At 42.7% G+C, this 24,012-nt stretch overlaps 1 protein-coding gene across 2 annotated transcripts in view; it reads left to right on the top strand.

Annotated features, from left to right (window-relative positions):
• The window catches only part of LOC134792369 (acetylcholine receptor subunit alpha-like), a 126,502-nt gene that overhangs the window by 82,988 nt on the left and 19,502 nt on the right, over positions 1 to 24,012 (top strand). For both annotated transcript variants that reach the window (XM_063763650.1, XM_063763651.1), the window contains exons 6-7: positions 3,495 to 3,631; positions 15,962 to 16,108. In XM_063763650.1, coding sequence (XP_063619720.1) covers positions 3,495 to 3,631; positions 15,962 to 16,108 — 284 coding nt within the window. The remainder of the gene's footprint in view (positions 1 to 3,494; positions 3,632 to 15,961; positions 16,109 to 24,012) is intronic.

Below are 24,012 nucleotides of genomic sequence, written 5' to 3'. Positions count from 1 at the left end.
CTATTACATACAAAATAGCCAAGGCGCCTCTCGGGCCGCAAGTGACAGTTTCGCGAGCCGCATGCGGCCCGCGGGCCGCAGATTGCCGACCGCAGCTCTAGAGCATAAAAGTAAAATTTTCTTCTAAGACTAAGGTAATCGGTCTCAACAGCCAAACAGTTAAAACATATTGCACAATTTTACTGAGCAATAAAATTGTGTAGATGACAAAACTTGTTATATTATTTTATTTTTGCTACAATTTATTAGAAATCCGTAAGTATTTTCTGTCATTAAATTTAGTAAATCACATAAAATAGGAGTCGATTATCGTTCAAAAATGCTCCGAAATGTTAGACTTGGCAGAAAACCAAGCGTCTGAAACTCTGATCACATGATGAAAATTTATAAAAAAAAAGTTAGTTGGCGGGAATTGGTTAATATGTATTATGTTCTTTCGCTTTACGACAATTTCGTGGTGTAAATTGCCGTGAAAAATATAATTTTATTTTCCTCGCAATCGAAGTGAAAAGCAGAGTGTACAAGGGCATAAATGTCCATTTTTACCCTCGTCTACTATTTTGGTCTTCGCTTCGCTCAGACCAAAAAATTGCCTCGGGTAGAAATGGGTCACTTTATGCCCTTGTTGTACAATCTACTCTATATTGTAACGAGATAAGGTTTAGTAATGGCACAGTGTGTTTATACGGAGTTTATGCGGAGTACATAGGTATCGCTCTTATGAAAGTTATGAATCACACGTTAATTAAGTTAATTTTATTATTTTTTGACGGAGGGTTCGTGTGACCTTTAATTTAATATAATTTTAAGGCAATAGTCATTCAAAGCGTTTAATGTCTAAGTATTGGTGTATGGAGCAATAGAGGATTTAAGATGAAGGTAAAATGCCTATCGGCTCGATTCGGAAAATGAATTAGATTTCTACTAGACTTCAACAAGTTACGATACGGATAATATAAAGATATTTGTAAGATAGATATATCAAATTTGACGTTTCCGCGATTCTGGAGGTCCTCTTGTACGATTTCGACAAGTTATGATTTAGATATCCAAGTCACATCTAGTCGATATCTAATGTACTTAGATCTAGTTGATCTCTAAATCGTCTCAAGATCTTGTGATTATCTCGAAATCCGAATAGGCCCGTTTGATTGCGGCTTTACAAAACTGATAAACGGTCGCCATCGCGCTCAAACGAAAGTCCAAAGTCCCGTAATAAAACGCCGGTAACACTTAACGTCTGGTAATGACTTATGCTTTTCCAAGACGAGAATTCTATCTTACATCTTTCGCAATACGAATGACTTACGTCCTTGTCTCGGGAGAGCAGTAAAAGTTGCTTCGGTCGTTAATAATCGTCGTGGTAAAAGGCTAATATTTGAGCTGTCCACTTTTCTCTGAATTGCTCCTTTTATTTGAATTTAACGTCGCTAGAGGAGCCGCAGTAACTTGGTCAATTGAAGCGGGAATTCGCTTACAATGTTTTCCCTTACCTTCCCAATCCTTTTAAGACGTCCTTTATCGCGCCTCCAAGGTTGAACTGATTATTGAACGGGCAATTCATTTGTATTTTTTTAATAATCTTATATCTGTTACAAACATTTTGCGTAAGAGAGTAACCCAAGTCCAACATTATTTCAAGGTGTTAATAATTCCTGCAAAGACTGCGACAGCCTAACGACAATACGAATTAAATGATAAAACAGTCGTTTATTATGAAGGTCAAAAATCGAAGTAACAAAGCCACAAATTAGTTTGCCGTATTCGATTTACAAGATTTGATACCACCAGCAACAAACTTCATAGAGATAGACCAAGAATATAGCAAGTGTTATTTATACGTCATAATTTCAAAAGAGTTTGACGTTTAAAATAACACTTGCACTGCGTGGGCTATCAAAATCTCTGCAGCGTTTTCTTGGTCTAACTCTACAATAAGCCGAAATACTTATTAGTGCATCTTTTTTCTAGGTCGCAAACGAAAGTGACGTCAAAGAGAATCTTTGTTGACGCGAAGCTAGTGTACTTCGGGCACGAAGCCACAAAAATGGCTCAACTTAATAAAATAAAATTCGCATGAACTCACACCCTTTTACTCGTTATACTTTTTTATGTATAATCGTTACAAAAGCCAGTGGCAGAATAAAAGCCCAAACCATTATCGGTTCGGCTGTAACTCCAGCAAACGTTTAATGAAAGTAGGGCAAGAATACAAATGCGACGTGGACGAGTGGGGAATGTTTTACTTTTTTAATTTGAGCCATGAAATAAAGGAAATGAAACCGTACGGTCCGTTGAAATACGTCCAAACTCGTGGGAAACGAATCGAAAGGGACGGTTAACTTTATTGGTAATTTATTTTATTTTTTTGCATACCTAATCTTACTATTAACCACGCTTGCTGCACACTCGGAGGCCACGTCACCGAAGTGTCAAAACTGAAATTGAACTTTATGCATATGCAGGTATAGGTCTATGTTGCTCTGTGGTCTGTGACCGATTAATCCGTCTTTGACGTTGGACTGCGGTGCGGATATATCGGTCATTGGCGTCCAAAAGGTTAAAGTACTAAAAATATAAATCTTTGTTATATGTATATTCGTTGTATATTATAAATGTGTATTGCACGAGTTATGAACGTAGATACGGACCCATTCCGTCACGGATGTAAGCTTTTATATAGAAATGTTGTACATTAATACATCGAGCAAGGGATAAGTGGTTTACCGCGAAAAGGGATGTTGTGAGTCGGATTTGACAAGAATTTTCTGTGTCTTATTATGATATATATTATGTTGTCTGTGTATCCCTATTAATTCTCTGGCTTAAGGTACACTTCCATTTACAAAAAAGACCACGTGTTTCCAAAGAACAAATTTACCTATATTAGCATATATATGTATAAGTCCTGAGAGCTAGTTTTAAGATAGAAGTCGTAAAATATTAATTATTTTAAGCCGAATCTTGCCTTAATCTACCTAAAGATATAGTTTGTGACGGCCAGCTCACCCTTGCAAGGACGGATCCAGATCTATTACCTTCTTAAAAATAATTTTATTTTGGTCAAGACGCGCACAGCATATTTAAAGAGTTGACCCAGCGCTTAATAGACGCAACGGGTGACCGGAAGGCTGGAGCTTACCTCGCCCAACGCATTGGCGTTGCCGTTCAGCGCGGTAACGCCACCAGCCTTCTGGGCACCCTACCGGACGGCACAGACTTGGGGTCAATTTTCTATTTGTAAGTTTTTACTTTTTAGGTAGTTTTAGTTTAGTCTGTTTAGTTTTTAGTTTATTTTATTTTTGTTAGTCATAAGTTGTTTATTGTGTTTATTGTGTTGTTTTTAGGTGTAATTTGTTTTGACAGATTAGAAAAGTTTAAAAGGTAATAAAATATATGACATATTATTTTATTATGTTCTCGTTTTACAAGTTTAATAGTAAAAACGTTTGGTTATTACATATTTGTATTGTAACAGTTGTTTCTGTCAACAGGTGACGCTGTCGATATCAATCCTCATTAGTCTCCACGTGTTCTTCCTGCTGGTGGTGGAGATCATCCCCCCCACGTCGCTGGTTGTGCCCCTCCTCGGGAAATACCTCATATTCGCTATGATACTCGTATCAATCAGGTAAGCTATTTTAAAATTACCTGCTACCTGCAGACGTTTACTACTTCGGGGGCAAATATGCACAGGTCGTTTTCTATAAAAGTCTGTATCTTTAAGTAGGTATTTAAATAAAAGTATTTAAACAAACAATTTGTACATTTTCTGGTAGTTATAATATTTATTGGTTTTTAAACCGACCATATACAAGACCGCGTGGATCAGTCACTGAACGGCCTAACTTTAACCTACATTATTTGATCGTGTAATGTTTTCATCTACCCTCAACTGGCTTAAGGAGCCATTTGAGGGTTGATTTTGTTTACTTTTACTTAAATAACTAAAGATACAGAGTAAAGGTCATGCAGAGCAACATCACGATTTATTGTCACAATAAAGTTCGACCTAAAAGTACAGCGGCGTTCAAAAGTGCATGGATAGATGTCGACCGTACCTAATGCTTTAATATTACGGCTGAAACAACTCCATGCACTTTTGAATGCCAGTGTACCTATAAGATTGTATACCCTCGGTTTTAGTTTACCAACGACGGTAATAGACGTTTACGTGATCCCCTGCTATAGCGTGACGTGACGATATAAACCGTGTCGTTGCCATAGACGACCACTGTAAAGTAAAAAAGCGCTCATGCAGCCCGTCTGATGATAAACGGTCACCGGTAATGGACGCTTGCAACTACTGTCCGCGTTGCCGACTCTGTACACATATTTTTTAAAAGAACCCCATCCGGTAGTTCTACATAATATTATAGCGCTTGTCGCTTCTTATGCGAGGTGTCAGAAAATGACGTTTAATACGCAATTGTTTAAGTGATTAAAATAATGTGCGAGGACATTTCAACTGTCATCAGCCACGGACGGTGGATTTTAGGGAGAAAAATTCTGTTTTCGTTAATTTACTGTCAATTAATTTAATACCTCGGGTACTTTCCATGAAAGCTTTTAATTTGTTAAAAGCATTCTGTTGATAGCGTAGGCAAGTTCTACTTCGATTATTGAGTAGAGCGTCTTTTTCTAATTATTGAAGTTAAATATATGACAAGTATTTCTTGCAAGTGATATGTCCTATGTCATATGACATTTGTCATGCAGTTTCATTACATGGTGAAATCTGTTCCAAATTCTCATTTCACATTCAGCATTTGACATGGAATATTAATAATAGAATAATAGTTAACGTAATTATAACTGCCTATAGTTACTCGTACCTCGGTTCCACGTAGCTGGGGCGTCATTCTATCAGCTTACCGAGCACAGGATAATGTCGACTTCGGAGAGCTCTACTAGTTAAATAGACTATCGAAAATATTATTAAAATTCTACTACTTATGAAAACATCCAATCGGAAATATCATCAAAATGTCGAGACACTTCTTAAAAATATGTCAAAGTTAGCTGGTCGGAAACTCACAACTCTCACAACGACCCTAAACGTCATTTTGACGTCTACGCATTAACAACAAGTTTCTGTTGCACCCAATGGATGACAGTTAGAGACAGTGGTGCGCGCGCGAGAACGCAACACATGCTAGACCGACTGGAATGAAATGAATTCTGCATCCGCATATTAATTGCAGTTGAATCCATCCTGGCACTGAATAGTTACTCTATTGGCGAGAACAAGGTATTTTCTAACGTGTATGAGCACATGAGCTGAGGTCATACGTACCTGTATTTTTATGCTCCGTTTACGCGTAGTTTTTGTAAAATCTCGCAATCTTGTTGTGATTGTTGTTGGACCGACGGCGCGATTCGGGAAATGAATTAGAGATTCACTAGATACGAAATAGTTAAGATATGTGACGTTCCATGGCAAAACGTTTAATATTATTGCGGCGCTATGCGACGTAAGCGCCAGCCGCCATAAGGTAACGGCCGTGGAACGTCACATATCTTTACTATTTCATATCTAGTGAATCTCTAATTCATTTCCCGAATCGCGCCGTGAGACCCTAACTCGCTCGCGCATTCAACGAGATACGGCCTGGATGTAATATCGTTTAATATTCCGTCGGTTTGCAAACAAGGGGACTTCCGTAATTAGTCCCATCTTAATATGACATAATTAGCATGCGCCGGCGAGGTGTATCGTATTAATTCCCAATTTCCACTTATTTGCTGCGGTCGAGTCTCCCCCTCCCATGGAGTACCGCACACAGATTCCGCATTTTCACGGCTGCTTTAGAGATTTTCATCTAAACTCTGTCACCATGAAACAAATAGGCGCTCATTAACCAGTTTTAATATTAAACTGATTCTTGATATTTCGTCGCATCAAACAATATCGTACCTGGCTACGACATCACCACATTTAGGTGAACGATAATACCGTAAGTGTACCCCAAGCCAAGTGATCTATGGCCCCTCCCGGAACCTCCAGGAACTTTGATTCTGCCATTTCGGGTAATGCGTAAGGGCCACCGAAATGATACTGGCTATTGCGCGTATCGAGAAATGATTGGGTGATTTGGGTGATCCCGAAAATGGGATTATTCCGGTATAAATGTAGGTGAACGTAAGATTTATGCATTGTTTCGATATATGATTGTATGTAAGTATTTATTTAAACTTTATTGTATAAAACAAACTCTTAGATTACGTAGGGCGGACGCAACTTAAAGCCATAAGATGCCTATCAGTCAACATTAATGTAAAGAAGAGAGATATTTGTCGATGCTGCGATAAATAGTATAAATACATAATAATAACAGTTTTGAATGATTCACGGTTAGTTTCACTAGACTTATATCGACTAGGATATGAACCGTGATTACCTTTTGTATTGTTTTCGAGCTCCCGATATTTCGACGTCGACGACAAAATACTTAATAATACCTACAGGTCGTAAAAGGTATAATTTTTTTTATTTGACATGAGCCTATGTATGTATTGTTCATAAGCCTTATAAATTAATGCGTAAGTAAATGTACCTATTGAATAAAATACCCAAGAAACACGTGTATTAGTTTATCTAGTCTATATCCCAGGATTCCCACAAGTAGGTCTTAGTTTTTGAACAATGGGACTTCCATAATATGTATATTAATTAGCCTATCCTAATATGCTTAATTAGTGTAAGCGCGACGCCAGACGTGTCCTATTAATTCCCAGTTTCCACTAATTTGCTGCGATATAACAGACTCCGACATGACAAAGAAACAAACAATTTGATAAAATAAAAATGTTCAACAGCCCACATAAAAAACAATAAAACAGCGGGTTCCGTCGGGCCCGTTCCTTAATACAAAGCTTGAGGTCCGCGTTAATATGATGAATTTATTGTGACGCAAAAAAGAAACGCGGGAAAAAATGTCACAAAACAATTTCGTAGAGACGCGATTTTTATGTTAGTAAATTACTACAAGATTAAATGACATCCCGGTTGTAAGGCACATGTTTATCAGGGCGTAAAGGCGCTGTTTATTAAATTTTAAACGGATTACGTCGCATTCTACATTATAATATCGTGACATAATGTCATCGTCGTAGCAAGCTATGATCCTTTAAAACACTTATTTTCCTAGCGCTAAACCAAACGTAAATCCAAAATTATGTAGGTTGAAACATTTCTACTTTACGAATTTATCTTATTTTAATATCACTATAAATAAGTGATATTTATCCAATTATAGAATAGTACGTATTAGGTACCTATAGATTATTTGACATAAGAGTAAATGAAAAAGAATTAAATGAAACAAATAGATGCGAAATATGTAGGCTTTAAGAATACGTCGTAATTTTCTTCATTTATCACCCTTTCTCGAAGCAACCGCGATCCGACCGTTTAGACCCTGCTGAGATAGCGAATTCCCAGCCGCTTAAGAACACAGATCACTTTCTTGCCTTCTAGGGTCGTTCTCTCATTTCGTGCAAATCGGTGATGTTCTCTCGATTTGTAAATTTTCTTTTATATGGTAAATTTTTGGGTTTTCATGCATTGTGGATTCATTTATTGACACTTTTATGTTAAAGGCACCTTCGTAATCTTATTACTTTTCATTTAATAAGACTGGTGGTAATGAACTACGCGCTGGTAATGAAATGGGCATGGATGGTAATTTTATCAGTGGAGGGTAAAGAAACAAACTTATGAAATCGCAATAAAAAAACTTTAGTTAACGAAAATTAACACCATTAATATAATGAACAACATTAAAATCACGTGTCTTAAGCGCTGTGCAGACGTTCAAGCCGACTTAACAAATACTCCGGCTTGACAATCGCGACTTATGATTTACCACCTAGCTTGTAGCGATTGTCAAGCACAATTTACGTGATTGAAGACGTATTTCGTATTGTTTATTTATTTAATGATTACACAGCACTACATCAGTCTTGTCACCAACACACTGAGAAACTACATACTTTAATTTAAAATTAACATCCAAATACACTCGACTGCCAATCCATCCACCGTAGCTCCATAAACTCGCAAAATCTCAAGCACTCATGAGTCAACAGGACATGCACCAGGAGAAGCCTAAGGATTATATTTCTAATGTCCGGTACAAAAGGTCTTACAAGCCTCTCTGCTAGTTCAAGCCAGCCAGAGTCTCCACGAAAAGCCCAACAAGCTAAAAGTAGTAGGCTTAAGTTGTGCCTCACCTCCAAAGAAGTGAAGCCCAGGGTTCCTAAAATAAATATTTTTTGGTAATACATCCTAAGGAAATTCTTTTGGACCTTTTCCAATAGTAGAATGAACGTTGACTCGTAAGGGATCCAGGCTAATGCTGACGCCTCCGACTTGCTTCTGACCAGAACATTGTAAAAACTTTTATGGGGCAAGGGTCATGGAATTCTCTGACGTTGCGAGTGACAAAGCCTGATCTACTGAAGCTACAGTACCAAGTGCTTTGATATGGTCGTGAAATGTTAGCCGCGTATCGAATATGACCGCAAGATCCTTTACTGAGACGACTCTTGTTATTACAAGAGTCTATTGATCTAAGAGTCTATTGGCTCAGGTCCAAGAAAAAATTGAGCATGTGTAGAAAATAGGGCTTGATTAAAACTACACACTTGACACTTAGCCGCATTGAAAGTCAGTTTGTTATCCCGACCCCATTGGAACAGAGATGAAACATCCTCCTGCAGCAACTTACAATCCTCCTCCTTCTCAACTCAATATACCAATTTAAGATCGTCGGCGTAGAGTAGACAACGAGCGTTATGGATAACCGAGGGCAGGTCATTGACCATTATTCCAAATAGGAAAGGCCCCAAGATTGAATCTTGGCTGTCACCAGAACGAGTATGGTACGGATCTGGTACGAAGTGGCCATGCTGGTCGTTGCGTACTGCGGTTGATCACGCAGATAACTGGCAAAAATGTTAAGCAAATGTGGATTGAACCCAATAGCGTCTAGTTTGTGTAGGAATACATCGTTACCCACACGATTGAAGGCTTTTCGGAAATCATAATACAGGACGTCTATCAGGATACCCATATCCAGATGCTCTGAGATGGTGTCAACCAAGGTCAGGTTAGTTTTCACAGACCGTTTCGCTCTGAAACCATGCTGAGTGTTGCACAGGAATAATGGTTTCACTTGTTTCGACAACGTGCCATGGAGTATGGACTCAAACAGCTTTGCTAAAGCTGAAAGAAAAGAATACCTTGACTTTGGGATCGGTCTTACCCGTGAGATCTTCCAATGGTGAGGATATGTACGGAGAGTAAGTACCAGATTAAGCATGGAGTGTATTGGACCATTCAAATGCTCTAAACACCCCTTTAAGATATATGCAGGTACCTAAGTAGTCTGGACCAACAGCATAGAAGCCCGAAAAACTTACTTTGGTGTTAAGACCCCTTATGCAGGTACCTAAGTAGTCTGGACCAACAGAATAGAAGCCCGAAAAACTTACTTTGGTGTTAAGACCCCTTACATTTTGGTAAATTAGATCCAGTGAAGGTTACAAATCAGGATTCCGAACTAAGTATTACTGGTTGGTTTTTGTCTGACTCCCATTGACGTTGGATTTACAAAAAAATAACCACGATTATCGGGCTACATAGTTAGAAATAAACAGGATTCATACATTGTCGAGGGTACTCCTATTTTGAAAGTCTTGGAGTCCGCTTTGAGCTTAAGTTCATCGACAGTGCACCATGAATAACAGCAGATATGCCCGTATGTCCTCCGATCCTCAAGCTATATTCCACAGATGGATGAACTTGCGATGGTCCACCGCCCTGAGAGGGATTTTACACCGCTTTTTACTGCTGGTATCAGTTTTTTGAGATTTATCACGCACGGATTGGGAATTGTCGCTTTTGACGGCGGAGGCACTATTATTGCTTATCGGCCTGTGTTTATGTTTCTGTAGTTTCTGCCCTTTATTCCAAACATTTGCCCCGTTCTCTACCTTATCGTCGACAGGTATCAGATGATTCCAACTCACTTAGTCTCTTAGTAACGTGTCAAATTTCTCAGCACAGTCCTTGAGTGCGGTCTGGTATTATATGTAGAGCGGCAGATTATGTTAATCTACTGCGCTCTAGTTAAATTCAAAAAAATCACCAGTTGGGCTCCCCTATATATTATTACATACAGTTTTAAATGCTTATACCAACATTCTATTTATAATAACTTAACCCTCTTTCCATTAAATGCACTGCCTGAAATACATTATCATTACCTTCTAAATTCGTTCATTACCTTCCCTGGCAAAATTGGAAGGAAAAGAAATGAATGAAACAGATATGAATGAAGTTTTGGAAGTTTTCGTCGCCTAGGTCGGTTGATATCAGACCTTAATTTCGCAGAATAAGCCACACGAAAGGCAACCCTAAAACACATAAATTAGGTATAATTTTAATAATGTACAATTGGTACTTACTGTATAAATCACTAGATGGCGATGAAGATTTATCTGAACCACACTCCTTCCCGACATGAGAGAACGTAGGTATTTTCGTCAAAAGCAACATACGGACGACCGCTGTGGTAGCACGCGGCCAACTGACTGACGAACAATGTGTTGTATCCGCGGGAAGTGCTATATACCCTTGCTATATAGCAAAATATAGCTAATCCATTTCTCGCGTCGGTAATGAAGAAATTGCTTGGACCATCACTTATAAGGCTGTATAGTTTTATTGTTAATTTCTTAGCGGATAATATTATAGGATATAAAACATAACTAAATTACTTGTTTACTGAACCAACAACAAGTTTTCTATTTTTAGTATCTTAAGGTTCAAATGGAGGTCAAAGTTTAACTTCACGCGTTACATGCAGAGAGGAATGAAAATAGTGGGGGTTAATTGTAAATATAAAGAAAATAACCACCTTTTTAGAATTGTTCATGGCGGGCCAATATACTTTAGGTCCTATGTTACAACCTTGCATTAACAGATATTCGAAAACACCATCACATTTTTGGTAAATTGCAAATAATACCGATTTGCACGAAATGCGAGAATGACCCTCTAATAGATAGAGCATTTCAGGACAACTCGCCACGCGTAAGTGCTCCCATAATGAATAATAATAAATACAGGTACGTACCTATACATTTTAAATGTTATAGCAAAAATACCTTACATCATTTTGATTTTGTCACGATCGCCATGAGGTGAGGGCTAGAGGGGTAGTCAAGAGGCGCTCTGCAGAATGGTCCGTTTACTACTCCTAATACAATAAACAGTCTCCTCTCAACACAGTTACATAATATTACATCTATATATGTGACGTTCCACGGGAAAAGGTACCTTATGACGGCTGGCGCTTACGTCGCATAGCACCGCAATAGTATTGGAGCGGCGTTAATAATAGCGTACCTAAGCGCCAACCGCCATAAGGTACCTACCTTCACCCATGGGACGTCACATATATGCTATACCTATACCTATACCTACTACACCACAAGAGCTAATAATACTCTTCAAACTGCTGGATTGATTTTTATCATAGCTAAGAACCACAGCTAGGAAACTCGCTTTCACGTAAAAATCCACACCGAAATCGGTCCATCCGTTTGAGAGCCACGATGCCACAGACAGACAGACAATGGCGTCAAACATATAACAGCACTCTTTTTTGCGTCGGGGGTAGGTACCGGGGGTGGTACCGAGTCGTGCGGGACTCAACTGTAGGTACTGCGCGCAGCTTGGCAAAGTCAAATATTGTAATGCCGAAATGCCGCACAAGATGTTTGACATACCTATAGAATATTATTTTAATCAAAACTCTTTTTTAGCAGCGGATAATTGAGTATTGGGTAGACAACAGACAGGTTGGCGAAGGAATAACTGTTAGTGATATGTGTTAGATAAGTGTCACTCATGTGGATAGTTTTTGGAAGTGAAAAATGTACACAAACCTGCTAAGAGCTTCGTCTATATGAATTCAGTTGCTCGAGACAATAACCATGTATATCTATTTAACTACATGGTCTTCTTAAACGCTGAATAAAGCTAAGAATGTGGATGGTAGTCTGTGGATCACACACACATTCGCACTTTCCGTATCCGCGCCCCGTGATTAACTTCGCCCAATAAATCTTGATTAATTGCTGTCTTCCATGCTCTTTACGCATATGTGTGTAACTATCACACACTTGAACTATTCCACCGTTTACACCCTATTACACAAAACAACACTTACCCTTGTTTGCGCAGATTTCATTTCGGCTTGTTTATATAAATTAACAGAGTTTAATGTAAATATTTGGAGAATTAACGATTCGAGATTGTAATTATCTTCAGTCAACAGTTTAGTTGTAGCTCTTTACATCATTTTGGAGCTACAGTCTTACAAATTTCGCTAACGTAAATATATATTTTATAATACAAAGCGTAACTTTTTTTAGGTTCTTCTAAATCTAGTACACTAGTACCTACCTATTTTGTATGAAGTCGGGCCGGGCTAAAGCGAGAACTCGTTTGGGATTTAATCGGACGTAGCAGACATGGGATTACTAGTACATGGGACGTAAGGACATACATACATATATTGTATGCATTTCGATCCTAAATACACCTACAGCGAGATAGTGAACCCTTAAGGGGTTATTATTTACATATATCCGGTCGCCGGGAATTTTCTGCTGAGATGGACAGAGAAAGGTGTATGTTGTTTCCCTATCCCTCTAAGCCGCAATATAGCAAAAGTATCTGGCTAAAGGAGAAATCTAATAACCTCTCAATAGACGTGTCATAACGCTTGTTGACGATACACAGAACCCCTAGTGTTAATATCATTCGATCGTGTGACGAGCGTTCGCGTTTGCGTTAAGTATGTCTATTTTTGTATAGGATTTTGAACAGCGCGCCTAGCTTTGGCGTTACGACGTTGTGGAAACTCAAAATCCCATGCAAAATTACACTTAAGAGCCAACGGGAGTGGTCATTTCTCCATACAAACGTACTCCTCGTTTTCCTCCGTGGTTTTTGAAGCTAGAGCAATGATTTTTTCAACACAGATTAATAATGCCAATATCTGTGTCGGACCGTTTTGCTTTTTTTGATATTTTTGTTTTTTAAGGCGCTAGAGCCCTTCAAAAATGGCCAAAATGGCCTAATTGACTATGCCGCAATGAGAGGCATGGCATTGAAAACTGATATCAATTAGCCAAAAAAGCAAAACGGTCCGACACAGATAATTTTATAATCATTTAGATTTCCAAATTTGGTTACGATTGGTTAAGTTTTGGAGGAGGAAACAGAGGAGTACGAAACCTCGATTTTTGAGATTTTTTCGCAGGATTTTTCGCCTTGTCCTTATCGCACTACTTTTAGGTGCCGCTTCCGTTAGCGAGACGGGTATATTTACCTAAAATATTTAAAACTCAGCTCCTGTTTCGTCTTAACGCAAACGCGTAGGTACGTTACGTCGCGCTATTGAATGAAATTTACACTAGGGGTAGGTACCTGTACAGTTCTCAATTCAAAACAACGAAGATTAGGTACAATCTTCGTCGTGTACTCATTTTAATTAGCCGTATGTAGACGAGACATATAAATTGAGACAAAACACCTACTCGTGTCCCTTGGGGTTTAATGTACGCATTCATTGTGCACGTAAAATTTTACTCGAGCATTTTACAACAAAGACGCAAATTAAGAGGCGTTCGTATTTTTAATGAGTGTCTGTAATGCTTGTTTCTATTAAGGGGTAATAAATGTGATCTCGTTACTGTTATATCGACATACTCTGTGTATTAATCTGACTTAACAGATGAGTAATTAAGTAAATAATATATCACTCCTTATTCGCGTCTCGTTTTTTGCGAAATGATGGTTTTGTTTCGCTGGAAATTGAGCAAGAAACTTGTAAAGATGATTATAGTTATAGGTTAGTATTTGATTGTTTTATAAAAGCTTTAACTAGTTTCACATTAAATAACATGTCACATAATTCTATGTACAATGTCGTTAACATCAAAGATATTGCTGCAGGTTTTATTAAACATCTAACGTACCCAAGCACTTTTTATTTATTTATGCAATGTATTGTTGAATTTACAAATTTCTGGAACCTTCTCGTAATAGGTAAATCGATACACAACACAACAATCGATATGTCGGCGGCAGATCGTAAAATCGGGCATATCGAGATATTCCTAGGCATATCATGAAAAGCCACCATTTCATGATCTGACTAACGACTACCAGCCATATCGTTTAAACCTCAACGTTTGACGATTTGCCTGGCAACGTTTAGGCATATCAAATATTAAGTAGGGTGTGATATTCCTAGGCAGATCATGAAACGCCGGCATTTCATGATCTGCCTAGCGAACACCAGCCCTATCGTGCAAACCTCACGGGGTGATTTTCCTAGGCAGATCATGAAAGGCCGGTATTTCATGATCTGCCTAGCGAACACCAGCCATATCGTGCAAACCTCAAGGGTTTATTCGTGGATGGTCTAGAACGCAAAATGACTAGTGTAATATTTTGCCTATATCACTTTTAGTCTACATCGCGAACGGTCCAGAACGCAAAATGCCTACTCGTTTTATCTTTACGTTAGCGATGTCGACGGAGCCCCGCTGTCGCGGGGCTCCTATTCTGTGCTGTTTGGCCTTCGGCCATTTGAAGATAACTAACGAACGTAACCTACCCTAGTGATATAAAAAAGTGGTCATTTTGCGTTCTAGACCGTTCGCGATGTAGACTAAAAGGGCAAAATATTACACTAGTCATTTTGCGTTCTAGACCGTCCGCGACTATACCACCTCAAGGGGTGATTTTCCTAGGCAGATCATGAAACGCCGGCATTTCATGATCTGCCTAGCGAACACCAGCCATATCGTGCAAACCTCACGGGGTGATATTCCTATGCAGATCATGAAACGCCGGCATTTCATGATCTGCCTAGCGAACACCAGCCATATCGTGCAAACCTCAAGGGATGACATTCCTAGGTAGATCATGAAACGCCGGCATTTCATGATCTGCCTAGTGAACACCAGCCATATCGTGCAAACCTCAAGGGGTGATATTCCTAGGCAGATCATGAAACGCCAGCATTTCATGATCTGCCTAGGAATATCACCTAGCTACCTACGCATGCTGCTCAAACGAATTATTAAATATATATATAAAGGAATATAAAGGAATTATTTTACGATGCGCCCGGTATGAACCTAGGAATATCAACGAACGCATTGCTCTGATCGATCTGCCGCCTCTTTTATAAGGCAGATCGTGATATGCCTAGGCAAATGTTAGTCAGATCGTGAAATGGCGGCGTTTCATGATATGCCTAGGAATATCTCGATATGCCCGGTTTTACGATCTGCCGCCGACAGATATACATACTAGGGGTAGATTGTACCTAGTTACCCCATAGATCGGTTATACATCGGCATTCCCTTTTCGTACTTTCGGTTTACTTACACGGGCCTTACCAAGATGTCCTTATTGCGATTCTGTTTAGGATCTAAACTGAACTGCTAAAGGACGGAGTATATAAGTCGCATAACTCCGCCGTCCCTTAACAATTTAGTTTAGGTCCTAAACAGAATCGCAATAAAGACATCAAGGTAAGGCCCCAGGTGTCTTCTAAATTTTAGAAATTCTTTGTAGGTGTTGTCCATGTCATCATACCGTTCTGGCCGGTTTCGACCACGGCGACTGTATAGTACTGATTATTGAGAGCGACGTTCGTGAGCTCTCAGGTGGCTGACATAACCGATTTTAGCAGTAAATGTACGGCCACATTCACTGCAGGTCAGCATCCCTCCGACAAAATTGTAATTGATGACCGCAGGTGGTCGGGCCTTTAACTCGCCTCTGCTCTTCGAAGGTTTGCACTTTTGTACTCACTTTTGTCCATGTACCATGTACTGTTAACATTAACCGGTACTTTTGTTCCAGTATATGCGTGACAGTAGTGGTGCTGAACGTGCACTTCCGGTCGCCGCAGACGCACCGGATGGCGCCGTGGGTGAAGCGGGTCTTCATCCACATACTGCCGCGGCTGCTCTTCATGAAGCGGCCGCAATACAAATTCGACACAACCAGGTAATGTTTCAAGACGAGGCGCCAGTGGTAATGTGGTTTTTATCCACTTTTTCCTCGTTTGCTTATCGTGAATAGGGTTAACATGTCAGGAATTTTCCTGACATGTCAGGAATTTCGGACGTTTGTCAGGAATGCGGCCGGAATACGAAAATGGCAGGAATTCCAGTGAATGAACAGATTTTTCTATTATGTACCTAAAAAGGTACATTATTCAAATTTTCTTACATAAATCCAAAACAAATCAAATGCGCAACGGTAGCTGAGGAGACACTTCCTTTCGGGCAAACTCGGCTCCATTTAGCTCAGCATTGATCCAGCAATTATTAGGGTTGGCATCACTTGACTTCCTTTTGCGTGCACGACCACAGATAAGATAAAGACTTGAATTTTGACAACCCTAAATAGTCGAAAGGGATGGTGCCACACATTAGAATGGGATAGCATGATTCGTCCCTCTACATCGCTGTCAAACTTCGGTTTTGTAGGAAGTGTCCTTTCTGTACGGTAGTACTATTATTTATTCTGTGACAGTAGTAACGCTGACGCCGACCGCCATTTTACATTTGTTTTAAGTTAAAGTAGGTACTACCTATGGCGGTCGGCGGCGCTAGACTAGAACGGTCCAGAGGACCTACCGCGAACACCGAAGTTCGCAAATTGCGGGCATCTTCCTCTTTAACTCCAATTAAGGCGCAACCAGAGTCACAGAGAAAGATGCGCGCAATTTGCGAACTTCGGTTTTCGCAGTAAGCCCTCAGGCCAAAGCGTCCGACACTTCAGTTTTCTACAAAGCATCACGTGATCACCGAACACCCGTCATAGAAAACGAAGTGTCGGAAGCCTGAGGGCCTACAGCGAACCACGGTCGATGAGTTGCCTCTCTGTCACACTTAGGTACGAATTTACATGTGTGACAGAGAGGCAACACGTCGAACTTGGGTCGCGGTAAACCGTCTGGGTCGGGTCTTGGACCGTTCTAGCGCGAGTCCTCCTAAAAGGGTCCATTGTCTATCCATTGTTACAAGTTTCACATGATTAGAGTGACGCTTTTGTTCATCGTATAAAGTTTGCGGTGTGACGCCGAACCATAGTGCGGTAACAATATAGATAGATATAATATTATTATACATAAAACTACAGCGAGCAGATACGCTACTGTCGTGAAGAAGGACAGTAATGTGTGTCTGAATTTTAATTAAAAAGTACTGCACAGTGTGCAGTCGTCCATGACCCAACACCGACGTAATTACCATTGGTCCTACGGCCAAACAGAATTAGTTAGGTATATGAACTATATTTTAACCTCCACTGTCAGATTCAAGGAACTATTGGTTAAATAACATTTTAATAATAACTGTGGAGTGTAGACTGTAGCTTTTCGTGATGGGGGTTCGTTGGGAGAAGCGTAGAAACTCGCCTCTGGAACGCGCTGGCCGCGAAACGGCTCTGCCTTATATAGTAAAACACAAGGCCGTTTGGTACCTTCTTCAACTAGTGGGTGTATCATGCAGAGTCAGTAATGTATATTTTTGCCAATCTCGTTAATTATAAGCACGTATGAAAGGAGCACGAATCCTAGACTTATAAATAGGTACAATATTAAGCACGTATGAAAGGAGCATGAATCCTAGACTTATAACTAGATATAAAACATTCCACGCAATTCATTTGACATAATATACGAGCACAAAGTAAAACATGATATACAAAAGTAAAAATAGTAACCTAAACGTGAAGACTAATTTAACACATACATGAACCCTAATAGCTATTTACGACAGTCTCCCCCACGTGTGTCAACACCGTCTTCATGCGCGGAGTAAATGGGGATAAGTCTAGAAACTGGGCGGCGGACGTCACCTGCGCGTGTGCGAACAATGGCCACTCTCACATGACCATCTGGGCCAGGAAATAGCTAGGCGATTACGCCTCTGGGCCACGTTCCTCGTGGCATGGAGCTATCCGCAATGATGACTACGTCACCTTCATGCAGTTTTCTCACGTTTTGGTGAGCACCGGGCCTGGGGAGGAGGCTGGGTCGGTATTCCCGCTGCCAGCGCCTCCAAAATTGGTCGGCTAGCGTTTGCGCTGTTTTCCACGAAGAGAGCGACATAATTGCGTCTGTGAAGACACCCAGTGGCGACATGGCACTTGATCGACCGATTAGAAAGTGATTCGGCGTCAGGGCTTCGATGTCTAAATCTGGATTCACTGGTGTCAGCGGTCTGGAATTGACTATGTGCTCTGATTCTAGCAGTAAAGTATGTAGAACTTCTTCGTGGGGTGCTCTTTCTTTCAGTACTACTTTTAATGCGGTTTTAACGCTGCCCACGAGCCGTTCCCAGGCACCGCCAGCGGAGGGGTTGCCGGGTGGAATTTTCTTCCATTTTATGGCTCGCTCGGTCAAGAAGGGCTTGAGACTGTCGGGCAGCGTGTTTTTGGCCTCTGCCAGTTCTCTTTCCGCGCCGTGGAAGTTGGTGGCGTTGTCGGAATAGAGAACTGTAGGCGTGCCGCGTCGCGCTATCATTCGGCGTAGCGACAGTATCATGGAGGATGCCGAAAGTGAGGCGGCAAGCTCCAGATGTACAGCGCGAGTCGTGAGGCATGTGTATAGTACACCCCACCTTTTCTCGCGACGGCGGCCTATAGTTATGTGCATGGGGCCAAACAGGTCTACGGCTGCAGCGGTAAATGGCGGCTGATTCGCTTTTAGCCTTTCTGGCGGCAAGTCACCTATGGGAACTTTGATTGGCGTTCCCCTATAGGTTCTGCACCATTGGCATTTATGCGTTATATAGCGAATGCTACCGCGCAACCCAATAATGTAGTAACTTTGTTTCAACTCGTTGATGACGGTCGCGTGGTTGCCGTGATTGTAGAGTGCATGAAAATGCTGTACTAATAACTTGACGAAATCTTCTTTCGCATGTAAAACAGGCATGTGCGTGTTTTTATCGATTCTAGCATTTAGTACGATGATTCCGTTTTTGTCAAGTTGTACAGCGATTTTGTATAGCGGAGATTTCTTCAGGAGTGGCCGCCCAGTTTCCAGAAGCTTGATTTCCTCCGGAAATGCAGCATGTTGACTCCGTCGGATTAGTAATATCTCTGCTAAATCTAAATGCCCCTTATTTATCTCTATGTCTGTTTTCTTAGCGAACAATGCGGCTTTGAAAACCTCGGCGGCAACCAGAATACTAGCGGTGGCGCGAACTAATCGTACGTTATTAATAATGAACGATCGCCACGCGGGTGCGAGTGAGACGGGTATAGGCGAGTCCCAATCGATCCCTGTCCACCAAACGAAACGTAACGTATCGCGATCTTGCTCAATTATTTCGATCTGTAAAGACTCTAACAGGTCGGGGCCAGCCAACAGCGCGCTGTTAAACGAACGTCTGTAAGCTGTGGCTGCCATGTCCCAAACTAATCGCGTTTTCCCGCTTTGCGGCTGAAAAGTTGGGAAGTGCGCCAGAGGCCACGTCCGGGGTGCCTCGGGGGGCGGCGGCGAGTCCATTTTCTCCGCGTAACCTTTGTCAAGCAACATATGCTTTGCGTATTCGGCTTTAAGTTTCGCATCGTGGTCTAGCTTTCGTTCTAGACTGTACGGCCGTTGCAATGCTTGCGCTCGGTTATCGGGGAGTTTCTCGTCATCTGATCGCCCCAGTAAGCCCGAGTGATACCTTTGCTCCCCCGGTATCCTCTCGCAGGTGGCTTCTAACAAATCTAGCGCACGTTGGCCGGGGTCGGCCCGAGGTACCTTCTGCGAAACGCCTAATGATTCTGTCTCAGAATGTCGTTTCGCAAGTTGTAAGGCCTCGTCTTCCGCGGTATTAGGCTTTGCGTGCCCAACAAATTGTACCGCAGGTGCGATGCTGTCCGCAGTTTCGTGTATCGTCAAAGCCATTGCCGCGCCTTCGTCAAATAGCGCGAGGGTTTGGACGGTACCTAACGGTTCCGACACCTCTTCAGGAATGACTTTGAGACACGTCTGCGGCAGCCTAACATTGAGTACTGCAGGTGCCGCCGGGACACTATTACCGTTCGCGGATGCGGCCGTGCTTAATCCGTGTAATAGTTTATTATGTCCGGCTTCGCACTGACTCATGCCACACGCGACATATTTACATTTAAAACGCGCACGGTGACTCGCGCCTAAACATCTATAGCACAATCTAGTACCCTTCACCAAGTCCCATCGCTCAGATATAGTCGCGGCTAGAAATTTCGAACACTCGCTAACTTTGTGTTCTTTGCCGTTCTTACATATGGCGCACGCATCGCGCGAGACAGAGATAGACGATATCTCCCGCTGGGGCTTAGCTCCGGTTGACGCTGGCTTTTTTAAATTACCATCGCGGCGCTTTACTTGAGCTATAGTTGATTTACTAGTACGCGATCTATTTCCCGTATCACGTGTGTATGATTCGCGGGAATCTGACTCCGAATCCAAACTATAGTCGCGAAGGGACGCGGGGGCGCGGGACCCAGCGAGAGCGTGGCTCGATCGACTGGGCTCGCGCACAGAGGAAACCGCGTTTCGTTCATTTCGCGATCTATCATACGTATCACGGTAGAACGCGGGGTCGCGAGACCTAGAGAGAGCTTGGCTCGATCTTCTGGGTTCGCGCGCAGAGGAAACCGCGCTCACTGCATTCCGTGACCCGTTAGACGTATCACGCGTGTACGTTTCGTGGCAATCTGACTCCGAATCAGAACTAACGTCGCGAGAGTACGCGGGGGCGCCGGACCCAGCGAGAGCGTTGCTCAATCGACTGGGTTCGCGCACAGCGTTTACCGCGTTTCGCGATCTATTAGACGTATCACGCGTGTACGTTTCGTGGTAATCTGACTCCGAATCCGAACTAACGTCGCGAGAGTACGCGGGGGCGCCGGACCCAGCGAGAGCGTTGCTCAATCGACTGGGTTCGCGCACAGCGTTTACCGCGTTTCGCGATCTATTAGACGTATCACGGTAGAACGCGGGGGCACGAGACCCAGAGAGAGCTTGGCTCGATCTTCTCGGTTCGTGCACAGAGGAAACCGCATTCACTGCATTCCGTGATCGGTTAGACGGCTTATGTCGGTTTATGCGCTTGGCCGCAGTACTAATTTCGTTAAGAAACTCGGAAATTGCTACTAACCCGGGTGATTCTACGTTAGACTGCCTGTATTTGGCCCATTCATAGCGCACTATCAGATTTAATTTATCCACGATTTTATTCACGAGCTCAGGCGCGTGCAAGTATTTCTCTTGACGCAAGGATCTAATGGTGGCGACGGCATTCGCTACATGCGCGGCGAATGAGGCTATATTCGAATTGTCTTCGGATAAACGCGGCATGCGTTTAACATTATGAATTTCCGTAAGAACAATCTCCTCAGGGTCGCGCAACTGCCGTTCCAGCGCTTCCATTATCTCGTACGGATCCTGAACTGTGTACATTATTGATTTTACGGCCGTCCGAGCTTCGCCCTTAAGTGCGCGCCTAATCCGACTGACGTTATTGACGGCACTAAACATGGGCGACGTATCTTCGAACTCTGCCCTAAATGATATCCACTCGGTGATATCTCCGCCGAATGCAGGTAATTCCGGCGGTTTATGGTACATTGGCGCGTAGGTACCGTGCGGTACCTCTAAAATGCGCGGGGGCGGTCTGCTAGCCCGGTCGGCGGCTGCACGCGGCGGCGGCTGCGCGGTCTTTTTCGGCGGCGGGAATTTAACGTTTTCTTTCGCGACCTCGTGCTGTAACCTAGCTTGTCGTTCTACCCAACTTCTAGTACGTTCTTCGACGGTCGCGTCACTGCTGCCGACAGACTGCGCCTTCAGTTGCGCAACCTGTGGCCGTAAATTTGCAGTGACGGACCCTGTCTTAGAAGCTTCGACGGTCGCGTCACTGCCGCCGCGAGACTGCGCCTTCAATTGCGCAACCTGCAGCCGTAAATTGGCAGTGTCGGACTCGGTCTTAGCAACGGCTAGACGGGCTTTATGAACCTCGAGCTCGGCCATTAGCACGGACAATTTATTGTCGCGTTCCCTAACCGATTTGCGATTCTTTAATTCGCGATTAGACGGCGCCCGCGACGGCGGCGGCGGCGCATCGGTGTCTTTATTCACTAGCGTATTCGACCTACTACGATTTACTACGGTGGCGTCTAACATCTCCGAGTGTACCGACTCGGTTCCACCGGTAGCATTCGGGTTGCCACTGGTGCCCTTGCTCCACGTATTAGTCTCGTTGGACGTAGTCTTACCAGACGAGGGGGTAGGGGTATCCATGTTCGGTGCGGGCGCAGGTGGGCCCTTGGTGCGTGGGCGAAGGCTCCTTGCTTCCTTTTCGGACATCTTTCTGGCTGGAACCACTTCACTTTACACACGCGGGGGGTCCCTAACTTGACCTGCCTATGCCTATGACTGACCGTTGCCGTGCGCAACGTCAGTGCCCTAAGCGTGGATCCCTCGTGGCACTGAATCTCCCGCAATGGCAAAGTGCAATGCCTAGAACGTTCGATAGCAGTGTGTGGGTATCAACCATGTGACACTTGCAACGAAAGTTGCCAGGACACGTGAGCGGAGGTGGTCCTACGACGCTGCACGGTCCGTCCGGCAAGCCGGTAAATGGGTTACGGAAAGGTATAGGGTTTGGGTCTAAACCGAAGCGAACTTCTAGGCTCAGCGCGTCCTTTATTCTTTCTTGCCGTCTGAGTCAAGCAACGTTCGCTTAAAACTCAGCGCGTACTTGTTTCTTTCTTGCTGTCTGAGTTAAGCAATGTCGCTTGAAACTCAGCGCGTACGTTTTTCTATCTTGATGTCTGAGTTAAGCTATGTCGCTTGAAACTCAGCGCGTACGTTTTTCTATCTTCATCCGGCTTCAAAAGGACCAAACTGTGGAGTGTAGACTGTAGCTTTTCGTGATGGGGGTTCGTTGGGAGAAGCGTAGAAACTCGCCTCTGGAACGCGCTGGCCGCTGTGCTGTCTCGAAGTCCGCTATACCTCCATTTACCGGTATATGTGTTGTGTGAAATGAAAACACATATATTTGATTTATTTACTTGGAGAGTGTTCAGGCTGGTATGAGTGAAGCTCTCTTGATGTCTCTGATATCTCTGAATAAGCCATTTTTTTTTTTTTTTTTTTTTTTTGATTTGGAATTTTTAAGCCGAGCCGCACAGGGCTCTTATGCTTAATGACGGACTATGTACTTACGCCCTTAAGGCGCAGCAATTTACAATAAACTTAAAAACTAATGGTGACGTATAGTTCGAGCTCTTCGCCATGAGCCCCGTTAGGGGCTCATGGTGAAGAACTCGAACGGGTCACTCTCTTCCCTCGCAGGGGAATCAGCTTGAGTGGAGACGGCAGCAGCAGCTCCAGAAGTGGTTACAACTGTTTTGGGTAAAGGCGGACGGCGAGAGCGCCGCACTAATTTAGTACGACACAGCATTCTCGGTTGTAGGGTTTTGTCACTTGGCACTCCCGACAATAATAACGGTGGGGACGAATTAGATGGGTTGGGAAGCGGTGAAGGTGGGGTATGACGGCTGTGGTGTCGAGAGGCAGAGGGAGGGGTTGGACTACCTCCGCTGCCAAAACAGCAGAGAGCCCCCCCCCCCAGCCCCCACCACCCCAACACCACGTTTTTTATTCCTGAGTTCGTTAACGATTTGGTCCTCCACCTCCTGGGCCTTTGTTATATCGTCATCGCTATCGAGTAGGACATTCCTAGGTCTTCTTTTAAATTTATTTGCATGAGGGTTTGGAACATAGTTACCAAACTTTTTGATTAATGGGTTTGCATGATTTTCGGCGTCTTCATGAAACTTCTTTGAGAGAAGCTTCATGAAGCGTTTCACTGTGGGCATTTTGAGGTCTCTATGTAGGTCTAGGTTGCTAACGTACC

Source organism: Cydia splendana, chromosome 7, assembly GCF_910591565.1.
Source record: "Cydia splendana chromosome 7, ilCydSple1.2, whole genome shotgun sequence".
Taxonomy (NCBI): domain Eukaryota; kingdom Metazoa; phylum Arthropoda; class Insecta; order Lepidoptera; family Tortricidae; genus Cydia; species Cydia splendana.
The sequence above is the reverse complement of the archived record's forward strand: the minus strand, read 5'-3'. Positions and strand labels throughout refer to the sequence as shown.